General features: G+C 38.2%; 1 protein-coding gene across 1 annotated transcript in view; it reads right to left on the bottom strand.

Moving 5' to 3' along the window:
• LTN1 (listerin E3 ubiquitin protein ligase 1) overlaps nucleotides 1–17,338 on the bottom strand; it is a 67,626-nt gene extending 50,288 nt beyond the window's left edge. Inside the window, exons 1-6 of the mRNA XM_080804933.1 lie at nucleotides 17,214–17,338; nucleotides 10,183–10,386; nucleotides 9,589–9,687; nucleotides 8,831–9,061; nucleotides 6,912–6,964; nucleotides 6,029–6,209 (exon numbers count right to left, since the gene is read on the bottom strand). Coding sequence (XP_080661059.1) covers nucleotides 6,029–6,209; nucleotides 6,912–6,964; nucleotides 8,831–9,061; nucleotides 9,589–9,687; nucleotides 10,183–10,386; nucleotides 17,214–17,255 — 810 coding nt within the window. The 5' untranslated portion in view covers nucleotides 17,256–17,338. The remainder of the gene's footprint in view (nucleotides 1–6,028; nucleotides 6,210–6,911; nucleotides 6,965–8,830; nucleotides 9,062–9,588; nucleotides 9,688–10,182; nucleotides 10,387–17,213) is intronic.
• Nucleotides 17,339–17,575: the final 237 nt, after the last annotated feature.

The following is a 17,575-nucleotide window of genomic DNA, read 5'->3' as shown; positions in this document are numbered from 1 at the left end:
CATTAAAGTTAGAAACAAGAAAAGCATGCCAGTTATCACCACTTCTATTCAACTAGAGGACCTAATTAACAAAGAGACAAGGGAAAAAAAAGAATTGGAAAGTAACACAAATAAGTAACTACAATCATAGCAAAATAAAAGGCTATGAAAAATATTCAAAAAGATCTAAGCACTGGCTATTAGAACTAACAAGAGTTTGAGAAGAGTTGCTGAATATAAAATTAACATACAAAAGTATAAAATACCTACATCAATACAAACAAAATACAAAAATGTAATAAAAATGTAATAAAAAACATCCCATATTTCACAATAGCACCAAAAACTATAAATTTGTTCAGGATAGAACACATTATAAAATATTATTTTAGGATGAAAAGGGCCTAACATAGCCTAAAAATTTTTGAAAAAAAAAAATAAAGTTGGAGGGTTTCTAAACTTATTACAAAATAACAATAATCAAGAGAGTGTGGTATTGGTGTAAGGATAAACATATAAATAAATGGAACAGAATAGAGTCTAAAATCAAGATTCAAGATATATGATCAACTGAATTTTGACAAAGGTGCCAGAAAAAGGATAAGACAGTCTTTCAGGGGCACCTGGGTGGCTTAGTGGGTTAAAGCCTCTGCCTTTGGCTCAGGTCATGATCCCAGGATCCTGGGATGGGGCCCCATATCGGGCTCTCTGCTCAGTGGGGAGCCTGCTTCAGTTGGTGACTCTGCCTTCAGCTCCGGTCATGATCCCAGGGTCGTGGAATTGAGCCCTATATTAGGCTCCCTACTCAGTGAGGGATCTGTTTCTCCCTCTCCCTCTCTTGCCTCCTCATGCTCTCTCTCTCTCAAATAAATAAAATCTTTAAAAAAATTAATTTGATTCTCACCATTATGTGACACACAAAAATTAATCCTAAATGAACCTAAACTATAAAATTTCTAGAATAAAATAGAGAAAATCTTTGCAACCTTGGGATAGGCAAAGATTTTAGATAAGAAATCAAAAGCAAGAATCATAAAAGAAAAAAATGATAAATCGGACTTCATAAAAATTAAAAACCTACTCTATAAAAACATTAAGAAAATGAGAAGTTAAGCCACAGACTAGAAGAAAACATTCATGATTCTTTATCTGACAAAATGTTTGCATCCACAATACATAAAGCACATTCACAACTCAAAAATAAAAACCAAAAACTCAGTTTTAACATGGGTAAAAGAGGGGTGCCTGGCTGGCTCAGTCGGTAGAGCAGGCACTCTTGATCTCAGGTTTGAGTTCAAGCCCCATGTTGGGTGTGAAGCTTACTTTAAAACTTTTTTTAAATAAAAAATATTTTTTTAAAATGAGGTGCCTGGGTGGCTCAGTCAGTTAAGTGTCTGACTCTTGATTTTGGCTCAGGTCATGATCTCAGGGTCATGAGATGGAGCCCCATGTCAGCTCCGTGCTGGGCACAGAGACTGGGATTCCCTCTCTCCCCATCCCTTTCTGCCCCTCTCCCCATTGCTTGCTTGTATGTGCACTCTCTTAAAAAAAAAAAAATACAAAAAGCCAGTAGAAATTTTAGAAATAAAAAATTAAAAAGTGAGAAAAAGGTTGGAGCAAACACCTCAAAAAAGATACACAAATAGCCAAGAAACACATTAAAAGATGTTCAACATCATCAGCCATCAGTAAAACACAAATTAAAATCACAATGAAAAATCTCTACCCCAGAGTCAGTAAACATTTTCTTTAAAGAGCCAGACAGTAAAGGCACCAGTTTTGGCTCAGTTGTTGAGTGTCAGCCTTCAGCTTGGGTCATGATCCCAGAGTCCTGGGACCAAGGGCCACATCCGCTCCCTGCTGGGTGGGAGGACTGCTTCTCTCTCTCCCACTCCCCCTGCTTGTGTTCCCTCTCTCTGCCAAATAAATAAAAAATCCTAAAAAAAAAAAAAAAAAAAAAAAAAAAGAGCCAGACAGGAAACAGGTTAGGTTTTGTAAGCCATCTAGTCTCTCTCCCAGCTACTTAACTCTGCTTTACTTGCATGAAAGCAGCCAAAGACAATACAGAGTACTATGCAGGATTTTGGCACATGAGCTATATATATAGTTTACTAATCCCTGATCCCACATCCATGAGGATGGCTTAAATTAAAACAACTGACAATACTGCAATGAGGATATGGAGCAACTAAAAATCTCACACACTGCTGACGAAAGTGTATACTATCACTTCGGTCAACAGTTTGGAAACTTCCTACAAATTTAACATATACGTACCTTATCAACCACTGATTTCTTTCCTTGCCCAAGAAAAATGAAAACCCATGTCCATACAAAGACTACATGAAACTAAGCAATAAAAAGGAATGGATTACTGATACATGCAACAACAATGAATGAATCTTAAAACATTATACTGAGCAAAAGAAGCCAAAGAGTAATGTTTGCCTCCATTTATATGAAAACCCATAAAAGACTAATCTGTCATAACAGAAAGCAGATCATTGGTTGCCTAGAGTTACGGGGAGGATGACACAACATTTTATCTTTTTTTTTAATGTTTTATATCTTGATTATAGTGTTTTATATGGATACGTACCATGTAGGTGGGTATATACATTTGTCAAAACTTATCAAACTCTCTGCCCAAAATGGCCCCATTTTACTATGAGTAAACTATACCACAATAAAGTTGGTTTAAAAATTATCCTAGGGGAACCTGGGTGGCTCAGTGGGTTAAAGCCTCTGCTTTCGGCTCAGGTCATGATCCCAGGGTCCTGGGATCGAGTCCCGCATCGGGCTCTCTGCTCAGCAGGGAGCCTGCTTCCTCCTCTCTCTCTCTCTACCTGCCTCTCTGCCTACTTGTGATCTCTGTCTGTCAAATAAATAAATAAAATCTTTAAAAAAAAAAATTATTCTAGGAGGGGCGCCTGGGTGGCGTTGGACTTCGGCTTAGGTCATGACCTAAGGGTCATGAGATCGAGTCCCGGTGTGGGCTTCATGCTCAGCTTCAGATTCTCTGTCTCCCTCTCCCTTTGTTCCTCCCCAACTCCCCTTGCTTGCTCCTTCTCTAAAATAGATAAATAAAATCTTAAATAAATATATTCTAGAATATTTTTTAAATTCATGAATAATTTGAGAGATATACCAGATTCAGCATAAAGAGAGCAACAGAGAGCAAGCCTCTCCAAATCATTCACTACAACCCCAATCAATATTCCAGCGAGGAATTCAATAAATTTACTGAAATTTATGTAGAAGAATGAAGTGGTTTTGTTTTGTTTTGTCTTTTTTAAGCAACCTCTAACCTCAATATGGGACTTGAACTCGTGACCCTGAGGCCAAGAGTCATAAGCTGTACTGACTGAGCCAGCCAGGTGCCCTGGAAGAATAAAGTTCTAAAACAACTTGGTCGATCCTGAAGACAAGGATTTAAAAAAAGTGACTCACCTGACCACGTAGTATTAGGATGTATCATAATGTCATGTTAACATGTCATATTAAAATGGAATGGATGCAAACTTCTGGTACTGGCATAAAAAGAAACAAAAACTAATGGACCAGAAGATAAGGTTTAGAGATAAACCTATGAACGTGTAGAAATTTAATGTACCACAATGGCAGAACCATAAATTGGCTGGAAAAGAATGAATAGTTTACTAGGTAATGTTGGGAAAACTGGCTCATTATACATGAAGAGAAAGGTAACTAACTACATCTCTACTTAACACTGTGTAAAAAGGTAGATTATTAATGGATTAAAGACCTCATATGAGAAGTAAAAGTACTATAAAAGATATAACTATTAAAAATAGTTTTTATGCTTAAAAGTGGAAAAGGCCTTCATACGCCAAAATCAGTGACTTTGATTACAGGAAAATCACAATTTCTTTCTAAAGAGGACATAGGAGGATAACGTGGGTGGTTCAGTCAGTTAATCGGCTGCCTTCGGCTCAGGTCACGATCCCAGGACCCTGGGATCATCCTGGGATCAAGCCCTGTATCAGGCTCCCGGTTCAGTGGGAAGTCTGCTTTTCCCTCTCCCTCTGCCTCTCCCCCTGCTTGTGCTTGCTGTCTCTCTCTCTAATAAATAAAAAAATATTTTAAAATTAATAAATAATAAATAAAGACGACCTAGGAAAGGTGACAATGGAAGATTACTTGCAATGCCTAAAAACAACAGAAGTATTTAGGATAAACAAAGAACTCTTGTAAAATAAGAAAACTTCAAAAGAAAGAGAAAGATATACACAAGTAGTTTACAGAAGAAATACAAAAATTTTAAAAGCTTATGTAGAGATGCTAAAAGTCACCAGTCAGCAGAGTAATTACAACTATCATTTGAACTCCTGTTAGAGAGATAAAAATTTGGGGGCTGAATGATGCTCAGTTCTGGCTAGAATATAAGGATATATAGAGAGGACTCATCATGCAATGACAGTTGAGACTAATATTCAGGTGAACAATCTGGCATCACTCAAAAAATTAAGTAAGCATATACCCTTTGATTCAGCAATTCAGAAGTTAAGAGAATTTCAGAAAAAGAAATCCTTGCAGATCTGAAGGTATATGAAGATGTTCACTGCTGCACTGTTTGTGAGGGCAGGGAGTTGGAGGCAATCAGGGTCTCCACCACTGAGAGAAGGCAGTGTGGGTAAAATGGAAGGGATGCAAATTTCTGAATACTACACAAAAGTTGAAAGGCACGGACCAAATATACATATAAGAACATGATAGATTTAAAGTATTTTAGTACTCTTTCTTTCTTTTTTTTTTTTGGAGAGACAGAGAATCTTTTTTTTTTTTTTTTTTAAAGATTTTATTTATTTATTTGACAGACAGAGATCACAAGTAGGCAGAGAGGCAGGCAGAGAGAGAGGAGGAAGCAGGCTCCCTGCTGAGCAGAGAGCCCGATGTGGGACTCGATCCCAGGACCCTGGGACCATGACCTGAGCCGAAAGCAGAGGCTTTAACCCACTGAGCCACCCAGGGTCCCGAGACAGAGAATCTTAAGCAGGCTCCATGCTTAGAGTTGAGCCCAACAAAAGGTTCAATCTCATGACCCTAAGATCATGACCTGAGCCAAAATCAACAGTTAAGACACTTAACCAACTGAGCCACCCAGTACTTAAGAAGTACTAAGTAAGGGGTGCCTGGGTGGCCCAGTCATTGTCTGCCTTCGGCTCAAGTCATGATCCCAGGGTTCTGAGATGGAGACCCACATCGGGGTTCCTGACTACTTCTCCCTCTCCCAATCCCCCTGCTTGTATTCCCTCTCTCGCTGTCTTCTCTGTCAAATAAATAAGTAAAATCTTTTAAAAAAAGAACTACTAAGTAAAAAATAAATGGAATGAAACATAATACCATTTATGTGAATTAAAAATACAAGCAAAAAGGCTGTGATGCGCCTAACAGATAAAATTCGTGTTAGATAAGCTTCATTCAGGTGGGACTTCTAGTGCTATTGTCCATGAGTTTAATGTTAATGAATAAGCAATATATATTAAGATGTTTTTAAACATACATTAAACAAGGTTATATATTGACCAACTGAGAAAAATGATGAGACCAAAGACTCGCAGGCACCTAATCTTGTATTTCCCCTAAGACCAATGCTTCAGTATTCACTAATTCAATGTTCCTAGGTTCTTCATATAACCTAATTACCATGAATAACAAGCACCAACTTTATATACAAAAGGACATACACTATGCACATTTAGAATGGTTAGCTGGTAGAAGTGGAGGATGGAGAGGGAAGCAGAGACAAAAGAGAAAAAAATGCATTAAGTTAGAAGAGCCTCACCCAAAACAATTTTGAAGCTCCATGAACAGAGGAGTATGATAATATAACTCAGAATTTGAGGTCTAAATAACTAAATAAAAAAGTGAAAATACAATAATATTGCAGTAAAAGAGGAATTCCGTCCAACCACAAAGATGTGTTCACAGTTTTAAATACAAATAATATGCATAAAGCAAAAATATAAACAATATCAAAGTGGAAAAAAGGAATCACAGAAATGCTTACAATAAAAGATTAAGATACCTGAGGTATACTGTGTTTTCCATACTTCCAAAATTTATTCTGTGATAAAAGAGACTTAAATTTCTCCTCCAGAGAATCAAGCTCATTATCAGGTAACAGGCAAAGCAGTTTTTTTAATGCCAATAAGGAACAAGTTACAACCCGATAGAATTTAGCTTCTCTTTCTTCCTCTGGAACCGTTCTTGATGTGAAAAGAAAATAAATATATATAAGGATTGAGAATAAGCCAAACTACATATTTGGCACTTCTATTTTAAATGTTTTATCATTAAACAGCTACTGAAGTTGCTTTATTTCTACATTCTCTCTCCCTGTGCCAACCTTCCTCCCTTAAAATACAAACATAAACAGAATTTTAATCACATATTTTCAACTAATACAAGGTCAAAGTAGATTAAAAGCTGTGGCTTGGAAAAAACTGCAAATATACTGCTCTCAGTAGCAAAATCATTCTAGGAAACGGGTATCAGTCCATCTAAGATTACTTCCCATTATGAACTTCTACTAGTTTATTAGTACATAAAAGTAAATGGGACATTTTACTACTCTTTCAACAGAACTATCCATAGTTCTTCACTACTTTAACCAGACCTTAAAATGATTCCTGCTAGGACTATCAAAAGGTAAATGTGGGAAAAATATAAAAATATTTCTTTGTAAAAGAATTAAGACACATAACTTCCAGATAATTCCAATTAAATAACAGGACAACTTGCAAGTAAAAACACTTAAAACAGCACCTGACATATAGCATTATATTAAGTATTTTCAGCTCTACTTTTACAAACCCTTTTTTAAAAAATGTGACCTTGAAATGATCATCTTATTATTTATGAGCGAAAGAAATCCTTAAGATAAGTTACATAGATAGAACATAACTCACTGTGGGTCACTGAGTGTATCAGGTGTTTCCTTTATAAGATGATCCTGCAGCACCTAGAGAGGGGTGAAAATTCCATAGCCTTGAGATTTTTTTGAACTGTCAATGGTGAATAGTTCAAGCATCAACCTTATCTGACCTTAAAGTGTTTACCCCTATCCCAAAAAAGTAGCAAATTAAGGAGCAAAACTAAATGATTTGAACTTCATCTATTTTTCTTTCCCTATCAATCCCCAAGGTTGACTGCTTTGGCAGTAAAAAGGAGAGGGTACTTCTTCTGAACATCTTCAGTACCTGTCAAGAGGAATTTTCCCTTAAATATTCCTTGTCTCTTGCTCCTCCATTCCTCTTCTACACAGCAGTAGAATTCCCGATAAGCAAGTTTGGGAGAGAAATTAGGTTGTTTTCCTCTCCCCTCTTTTTGAGTGCCTCCCAGCTCACAGAGGAGACCACATGTTGTGCTCTGCTTCATCATGGAGGAAAGTCTAAGGTTCCATTCAAAGTGGGTAAGTCTGCCTACTTCCAGGGTGCAGACTAGGGAACCTACTGTTCTAGTACCCCTTTTATCAGCAATAACAACAGGTAACATTCAGTTAGTTTTTCCACATGTTCAGTATTGCTTTGAACACATTTCATCCATTAATTAAAATAATCCTCACAACTTCACAATAAAGTAAAATTTCCACTTTAACAGATGAAGAAATGAAGGCACAGAAACTTGCCCAAGGTCACATGCAAAACTAATGGGGCATACCCAATGGTATGACTGAGAACCTATGTTCTTATGGACAGTATAATGTAATACCTATAAATCTGACATTTTGGTCTTCATTTGCCTAACTCTTCTCTACAAAATTGGTTTTGAACTTGGGAAAGTTCAAACTCAGTATCTGTATACATAATCAAGTAAAGTGAGAATAATGGAGGAAATAATCCACATATTCAATGAACAGTTATCCGTCCATAATAAAACCAAGAACAAAAAAATCAACCAAATGAAAAACTATGAACAGCCAAATCAGTTGTCTCAAAATCCATTTTCTAAAACCCTTAGTGTTCCAACTCATCACATTTCACTCTCACAACACTTATCACTTTGATATTTTAAATAAACCAATGATTCTCGGGTTATAGAACTCCCTTTGAGAATATGATTAAAGCTACAAACCCTGTCCCTAGAAAAGCAAACTTGGTAAACCTGAAAAATAAAGAATGGAAGAACCAAGAACCTAAACACGGAAACAGAATGCACATGTGTATTTAGGAGGTGTTAGGTGGAAAGATATGTAAGGCTATTTTTATGGTCTTCTGAAGGGCAATTTATCACAATCTACAAAAATTTTATATGTTCTTATCCTCTGACCCAACATACGGTTACTATAAATTCCATCACTCCCACAGGGTATGAAGAGATCTATTCAAGGATTGTTCACTGAAGCAGTATTTGTTATAATAAAAAACTGAGAGAAAACCCCAAATGTTCATTAATATAAAAGGGATTAAATAAACCATTGTACATCCATATCAGAAAGCCAAAAAAAAAAAAATGAAGTAGATCTGTATACATGTACTGATAGAGAAATGTGAGGGAAAATAAACTTAGATTTATTTTTTAGATTCTTTCTTCAGATTTTGTAACATAAAGCATAAACCGAAATCTTTTAAGTACTATGACTAAGATTTATAAATTAAAGATGAAACATTTAAATAACTTACAAAGATTCAATCCAAAATGTTACTTACGTTAAAAATCAAAAATGGTCAATTTTGTTAAACACCATTTTTAAAAGGTCCTCTTCCATTAGGAATATTTTACTTACTTATTCCTTCACAAGGCCACATAAAAGAGTTGTCATTATAATATGCTTTATATCCCTTAAATATTTGAGGAAAAAAAAGAGAGAACAGTTCTAAGAACTTACACTAGCAATTTCATCCTTACAAAATGCTATGGCTTCAGGTTGCTTGCTTGGAGGGAAAGCAGCTTCAAAGGCATCTTTTGCTGCAGATGCAGCTGGTGTGTAAGTATCACACTGAGCCATTAGCCAATAGCCCATTAAACTTTTTAAGTAAGGAGCCAAGTGTTTCTTCACTTTAAGAATAAGTTTTTCAAAAGCCTGCTGTGTGGCTTCTCGAACCCGGCGATCATGGTCCTATTGAAAATACAACATTGTTTAAAATAGCTCTAGCCCATAAAAATACAAATACAGACATTTCTGGATATGCTATGATGACCCATTAATAAGAATTCACCTATGGGCAGTGCTAAACTAAAATTATTAAGTTTAAAAATTGTGAGAATTTGATTAATTTTTCCTTTTCCCCTACCTGCATGAGATAAAAACTATTCAAGATAGACTCAAGATCAGGCATTGAATACTGAGCAAGTCACACTCACTACTCACTCTTTTGCAGCAAACATGCAAAGAAATTAAACTCAAATTTTACTATGACTAGAAAGTATCTAGGTAATTCTCTAGTATTACCCAATTTCTGAAATCAGACTCCCAATATACTTTATACAACTAACATGATCCAATCTGCATAATACTGACATAACATTTTATAATTTTCACCAAAAATGAATCATATAAATTTAACAATCCCCATGACTTCAATCAAAAACTATAACAAAACAAACAAACAAACAAAACTAGTATACTAGTTTTTGAATACTTACAAGTGAAATTTTGCAGAAAATTCTTGGCCAGTATGGAAGGACTCCTTTCACGATTTCTGTGTCTCTCTCTGTACACATGGTTCCAAATTCCTGCATAGCCTAAAAATAAATTAGCAACATTACTAAGGACCAACAGCCACAATATTGGCTATTGATTATATTTATTCTGTTCCAGAAGCTTAGTCTATTTTATGCAACAGGAGAATACATTGCTTCTGTTTATGCCATATGGGACTAATCTGAAGAGTTCCTTCACAGCATAGAAACTTTTTTTTTTTTTTTAAATAAAACGTATACAAATAAAAAACTCCATTTAACACTACACGGTCAAAATTACGTTCTGTGATGGGAAAAACCATACACCCAGAATTCCAAAGTGGTCCAAATACGTACAGAACAACAAACTAATTTATAACCCAGAAGATAAAAGGTAAAAACTAAGCTTATGTCTGTGTGTCAGAAAAAAGTACAACTGTAAAAGAACTTATTAGTGATAAATGATTGCTCATTTTTCTTTACATAAAGTATACCAATGAAATTTTGTTTTAACAAAAGGATTTTCTTGCTCATTTTTATGAAAAACATAAAACTTGCTTTTAATTTTGTCGTGACATCTTTCTTAGAAAGTTTCCGCAGCACCATTCGGAAATCAGAATCTACAAGACTGTCAATTTCTTCAGCTCCTTGAATAGCAGGAACATAGCCTAGGTCACTCTGAGATGTTCCAAAACCAATAAATCCAGGCACCGTTCCCTGTTCTTTGGCAAGCAGTTCTGCAGCTCGGCCACTGTTTGAAGGCTGATAAGAAAGTTGGGAGAAAAAAAATCAGAGTACAAGAAGCATTCGAAATTTAACTTTGTGTTCTTGTCCTTGACAATTCTCCGAGAGGAACAGCTTTTATTTGATAACTTTTTAAAAAAGATTTTATTTATTTATTTATTTCAGAGAGTGAGAGAGTGAGAGCACAAGTTGGGGGAGAGGGAGAGGGAGAAGCAAATAAGCCTGACATGGGACTTGATCCCAGGACCCTGGAATCAATCATGACCTGAGCCAAAGGCAGATGCTTAACCAACTGAACCACGTAGGCACCCTTACTTGAGAACTTCTTATTTCCTAGCCTAAGATTTCATCTACTGCAATGTTCCCATCACCAAGAACCTATCAATAATGACCCTAGTGGGAGGTAGGAAAAGAAAAAATGAAAAGATGGGATTGGGAGGGAGACAAACCATAAAAGACTCAATCTCAAGAAACAGACTGAGGGTTGCTGGGGGGAGGGGGGACGGGAGAGGGTGGTGGGGAAATGGACATTGGGGAGGGTATGTGCTATGATGAGTGCTGTGAAATGTGTAAACCTGGCGATTCACAGACCTGTACCCCTGGGGATAAAAATACATTATATGTTTATTAAAATAAAAAAATTTAATTAAAAAAAGAAAAAAAGCTGGAAAAAAAAAATAATGACCCTAGTGCTGTTTCCTGGTCTGCTAAACATCAGAACAATGTTGATTAAATTAGATACAATCCATTAGTGGCTCACAGTATCAACTTAATAGGTCATGACAGCATTTCCAAAAAATAGAAAAAAACTTTAAAACACAGAATGGATCACATTTGGTAAGAATAAGTACTATTTTATAAAATTTTTAATTTCCAAATTAAATATATACACACACACATATGTGTACTATGTAATGATATAAATTAATTCACACGTGACTTACATCTTTTCATTCATCCATTCAACAAATATTTATTAAACCACCACCATGGGACAAGTCTAATGACGGCTGTTTCTAAGATTAGGAGATCCTTGAAGGTAGGCACACTCATTTCCACATACACAGAGTTACCCTAACTTCTTTGAGCTATAATGGATACAAATTACATTACTATGGACATAAAATCAATTCAATGGTCAGCATATAAGATACACTCCTTTGAACCATAGTCAGTACTTTGTTAGATGGATACTCAATATAGTAGCTTTCTAGTACAAAAAGTTAAGGAGCTGGTTGTAACAAAAAAAATATTTAAACTGCTGAAAGAATGTAACATATTCATTGTCATCTAATAGAAAAATACCTCTGGGATGCCTGGGTGGCTCAGTTGGTTAAGCCTCCAACTATTTGGTTTCAGCTCAGGTCATGATCTCAGGTGTTGTGAGACTGAGCCCTGCATTGGACTCTATGCTCAGCGTGGAGTCTGCTTGAGAGTCTCTCTCTCCCTCTACCCCTCCCCCGCTCACATGCACTCTCTTTAAGATTTTAAATAAAACCTTAAAAAAAAAAAAAAAGAGGGGCGCCTGGATGGCTCAGTGGGTTAAGCCTCTGCCTTCGGCTCGGGTCGTGGTCTCAGGGTCCTGGGATCGAGTCCTGCGTGGGGCTCTCTGCTCAGTGGGGAGCCTGCTTCCCCCTCTCTCTCTGCCTGCCTCTCTGCCTACTTGTGATCTCTCTCTCTCTGGCAAATAAATAAATAAAATGTTTTAAAAAAAAAAGAAAGAAAGAAAGAAAATGCCTCAGTTCATTGTCCAGGATGACATTACAATCTATTTAAATTCACCTCTTCCTTTAATTAATTAATTCACCTGTTTCCTGATTTCTTTCTAACAATGGTTGAAAGAGCTACCTAAATGTGTGACTCAATTTGCTCAAATCTAGCAAAATTGTGTTTGAAAAACTCACCTGTCAAGAAATAATCTGGACTGTTTTCTAAACTGAAATGAGTAACCAGAAATGAAAATGATAACCTGAATTACATTTTTTTTTCAAAACAGTAGCATTTAAAACTGATTTAAAAAAAGGTTATCTATTTTAGAACTTTCTTAAATGAACTAACATTATTCAGTTCACCTTTCTCAATACTGGTATAAGGATAAACAGCTATAGTGGAAGTTAGTGAACTATAATACAATTCAGAAAACTAAATATGATAACATCAGGACTTCAGAATTTTATCTATATCAATTATTAAATTTTATTATAAAGCAGAATAATGAAATAGTATAAAAATTAATGCTAAAAGCCAAAGGAGTCAAGGGATTCCTGGGTGGCTCAGTCAGTTAAGCATCCCACTCTTGATCTCAGCTCAGGTATTGATCTCAGGGTCATGAGTTCAAGCCCCGCACTGGACTCCATGCTGGGCCTGAAGTGTATTTAAAAAAAAAAAAAAAAAAAAGCTAAAAGAGTCAAGGCTGAATTCTGAACTAACCTGAAATATCCAAGCTGATAGTGATAACTACTTACAGAAGAAAAGGTATCAGATTTCCAACTTCCAGTTTTAAAGTAACAAATTATTTCAAAAATATACTATATCTTTTATTCAATGTCTACTTTGAGTTTTTTTTTTAAAGATTTTATTTATTTATTTGACAGACAGAGATCACAAGTAGGCAGAGAGACATGCAGAGAGAGAGGAAGGGAAGCAGGCTCCCTGCTGAGCAGAGAGCCCAACGCGGGGCTCGATCCCAGGACCCTAGGATCATGACCTGAGCCGAAAGCAGAGGCTTTAACCCACTGAGCCACCCAGACGTCCCTACTTTGAGTTTAAAATACAGTTACTGTTTCTTGTTACTTCCTCTACTGCATGTTAAATGCTTATACCTACAGTTCAAGAATAAGAACCTTGATTCTATTTCTGGAAGTTAATTTTTTTTTTAAAGATTTTATTTAATTTGACAGACAGAGATCACAGGTAGGCAGAGAGGCAGGCAGAGAGAGAGGAAGGGAAGCAGGCTCGCTGCTGAGCAGAGAGTCCGATGTGGGACTCTATCCCAGGACCCTGGGATCATGACCTGAGCTGAAGGCAGAGGCTTTAACCCACTGAGCCACCCAGGTGCCCCCTGGAAGTTAATTTTCTTATACTACACCTATATTCTTTTGTGCCTGTCCTCTCAAAGTAGTAGAAGTAGCAATCCTAAGTCTACAGTTCAAAGGCCAAACTCAGGAAGACTTAGGTCTTTCCCCATCTGGCCTTAGCTTTCCCCAGGCTTATCTCTGACACTCTTCTTCCCTTGTCACAGTTCCCCCTCTCTTCTCCCAATTTTGCTACCACCACTTATGCTCCAGTCCCAATTCAGTTTTCTGAATATGCTATGCCTTTCACAATCTGATCTTTGTGTAATCTTTTCTCTTTACCTGAAAACCTTTTCTTCCTTTTCACTGCCTGACAAACTCCTACTCATCCTTCAAAACACACTCTTGTTTTCACTGCTTACCTCCTTCAGGTCAATTACCATTCTTTTTCCATTCTCCTATCTTCTTTCTACTCATACCTATATCATAATTCTTCAATACATTATAATCATTTGCTTACTTATATGTCTATCAACAAATTAATAGTTCAAGAATAAGAAACATCTGTCTATGGGGGCACCTGGGTGGCTCAGTGGGTTAAGCCGCTGCCTTCGGCTCAGGTCATGATCTCAGGGTCCTGGGATCAAGTCCCGCATCGGGCTCTCTGCTCAGCAGGGAGCCTGCTTCCCTCTCTCTCCCTCTCTCTCTCTCTCTCTCTCTGCTTACTTGTGATCTCTCTCTGTCAAATAAATAAAATCTTAAAAAAAAAAAAAGAAACATCTGTCTATGATCTTTGAGTACATGGCATTCAGTACTCAAAGTCTTCTGTTGAATGAAAGAATGCCATTCTTTTTTTTTTTTTTAAGATTTTATTTATTCATTTAACAGAGAGAGAGAGAGGTCACAAGTAGACAGAGAGGCGGGGGGTGGGGGGAGAGGGGGAAGTAGGCTCCCTGCTGAGCAAAGAGCCTGATGTGGGCCTCAATCCCAGGACCCTGAGACCATGACCTGAGCCAAAGGCAGAGGCTTAACCCACTGAGCCACCCAAGAATGCCATTCTTAAATTCAAATCTCAACTAAGCAACTTGCCCTTTCTCTAAGCCTTAGTACCACCATCTTTTTTTTTTTTTAAGATTTTATTTATTTATTTTTTGACAGAGACACAGAGAGGGAACACAGGCACGGGGAGTCGGGAGAGGGAGAATAGGTTTCCTGTGGAGCAGGAGCCCGAAGTGGCGCTCGGATCCCAGAACCCTGGGATCATGATGAGGCAAAGGCAGATGCCTAACGACTGAGCCACCCAGATGCCCCAGTACCATCAACTTTAAAATGAGAAAATAGTAACTAAGTCATTACTTGGGTTGTCAAAATTAAATGTAAATGTTTAAACCATTAAAAACTGATTCCAGCAAGGATCACCAAAGGATGCTAAAACCATTAGGTGAAAGTTTGTGAGAAAACAGATTACTCCCAGTCTCAAAATACCACTCCCCATGTTATCTGTTAATAGCCGACAGAAAAAGATACATTTACAATGGACATCACCTTAACCAAGTGATTAAACAACACCAAAAATGGAACGAACAAGCAGAATGTGCACCCTGATGCACTGATGATGATATATCATCTATGAAGCATTCCTATCAAAAATTGTTTACCCTGAATCTCCCCATAAGGAACAATCAGACAATAAATTAAGCAAAAGTGCCCTAGACTTTTCCAAATTGTCCATCATAAAAGAACTGCCCTCAAAAGAAAAAGAAAAAAAAAGAAAATCCCAAAGGAAAACCACCTAGAGCTAAATGGTTAAATGAATGGAATCACTCAATCCTTCATTGTATCCTAGGTGTTTTTAAAAATGCTGTATCTAAAAACAAGTTATACAGAACATTATTGAGATGACTACAGAAATCTGAATACAATGTTACATATTATTAGACAGTAGTACACTGAGGTTAAATTTTATGCATGTTGTAATTGTTCATGGTTATGAAAAAGAATTGCCTTTGTTTCGAATATATGTGTTGAAGGACTCAGCAGTTAAATGTCATGATAGATGCAATTAATTCTCATATGGTTCAGCAAAATACGTATATTTAGAGAAAGAAAACAAATGTGACCAAATATTAACAATTGATGGATCTAGGTAAAAAAAAACATATGGCTGGGGCACCTGGGTGGCTCAGTGGGTTAAAGCCTCTGCCTTCGGCTCAGGTCATGATCTCAGGGTCCTGGAATCAAGCCCTGCATTGGGCTCTCTGCTCAGCGGGGAGCCTGCTTCCCCCTCTCTCTCTGCCTGCCTCTCTGCCTACTTGTGATCTCTTTCTGTCAAATAAATAAATAAAATCTTTAAAAAAAAATACGGCTTGTCAGTCTAATATTTTTGCAACTTATCCTTATATTTGGAATATTTTTAAAATTTTTTAAAATTGTTTAAATAAGAAAATTAAACTTAACTAAGAATGCAATTAAAGGGCTTAACACAGTACCAGCACAAGACAAGTTACTATTATTATAGTTGGTACCATAGGCCAAAAACAGATTAAGTGACAGATCTAACAAAATGTTGTACTGATATCACTAGAATTTGATCAGAAACAGGAAAAATGCTTTCTCATAACACTGAACTATGCCATAACAAGCTTAATACTGTAAAAATACATTCTTATAATGTCCTTAATCATAAGTTTAATCTACTTTTGGGTCTTCTTTAAACAAGTATTTAGGGGCACCTGGGTGGCTCAGTCAGTAAGCCTCTACCTTCAGCTCTGGTCATGACACCAGGGTCCTGGGACAGAGTGCGCCCACCGTGGTGGGCTCCCTGGTCAGTGGGGAGCCTGCATTTCCCTCTCCCTCTGCTGCTCCCCCTACTTGTGGCCGGCCTCTCTCTCTCTCTCTCTCTCTCAAATAAATAAATAAATAAAATCTTTTAAAAAACAGAGTATTTGGTGAGCTTCTACTATACACTAATCCTTGTTCTAGGCTCCTAGGACAATAGCCTCCATAAAACACCTGCCTTCATAATACATCCCAGTGAAGCAAGACAGTAAATGAAGACAGACTTAGAAAGTTATACAGTATGTAAGAAGTCCTAAGTGCAAAAAAGTAAAATAAAGCAGGAAAGGAGCACAGGGAGTGGGAGGAGGGCTATAATTTAAAATAGGGCGACCATGACAGACCTCACTGGGGTGTCTCAGGCAAAATTTCTAGCTGTCTAATAAAGAGCGTTAGGGAGCCTGCCAGGCAAGGTCAAGGCTCGGTGAAGAAGTCAGTGAGGCTGGATCGAGCGAGCGAGGATCCTGGAAGCTGAAGATGGTGCCCGAGAAAGGAAGGGGCCAGAGGATAACCCCATACCATGTTTACTATCGTTTAGGGATCTGGCCTTTACCTCGAGAAATCTGGGGAGCCCCAGCAGGTTTTTGAGCAACAGAGCGACATGATCCGAAATGCCCTGCACACGAGGCTCACTCTAAACGCTTTCTACCCAACTCCCTTGTTCCCAGTGCCAGCCACCCCCACCCCCGCTAGCCTGGCCAGGTAACCTTCCCATTGAAACGGATACTGAACCATTCCTTAATGGAAATTGTAGGATGTGTGTTCGGGTGGAGACAGCTCTGGCATGGAACATTTTTTCCTCTCACAAATCCCCAATCTGCTCACAGACAACTCACCCCGTTCGTGGGGACGAACACACAACAGAGAGGTCACACTCGACACGCAAACACACGCCTCCCTACAGCCGCGCTCCACACGCCCTCTGGACGCGCGCGTGGTACAGACAGCGAATGCGAAATGAGGACTCCCCGGCCCGCCGAGCCCCTCCACGCTCACCCTCAGGTTCCCCTTGGTCCGCTGCTTGTTCTTCCCGCCCATGGTCGCCGTCTCACCCGCACTCTCAGCCCGCAGCCCCCTGGTTGACACGGCCGGGCCACAACTTCCGGCCCCTGTCGCCGGAAAAGGGCAGACTAGAGCGACTTCCCCGGCCCTCCCCTTCCGCCACCCACCCCGCCCTCCCACCGCCCCACTTCCGCTCCCGCCTCCCGCCGCATCCTTCACCATCCGCCGCCGGAAACGTCACAACTAGAGCCCCGCCTTTATGAGTGACGTCATCCGTGCCCAATAAGAGGCCAACCATGAGCCCTGAAGCTTCAAATCCTCTCTTTTCCCGCTTTCAGGGAACCGGATTTGTTCCT

Source organism: Martes martes (assembly GCF_963455335.1).
Source record: "Martes martes genome assembly, chromosome: 1".
Classification (NCBI taxonomy): Eukaryota; Metazoa; Chordata; class Mammalia; order Carnivora; family Mustelidae; genus Martes; species Martes martes.
Note: the sequence above shows the minus strand (reverse complement) of the source record. Positions and strands in the feature narration are given on the sequence as shown.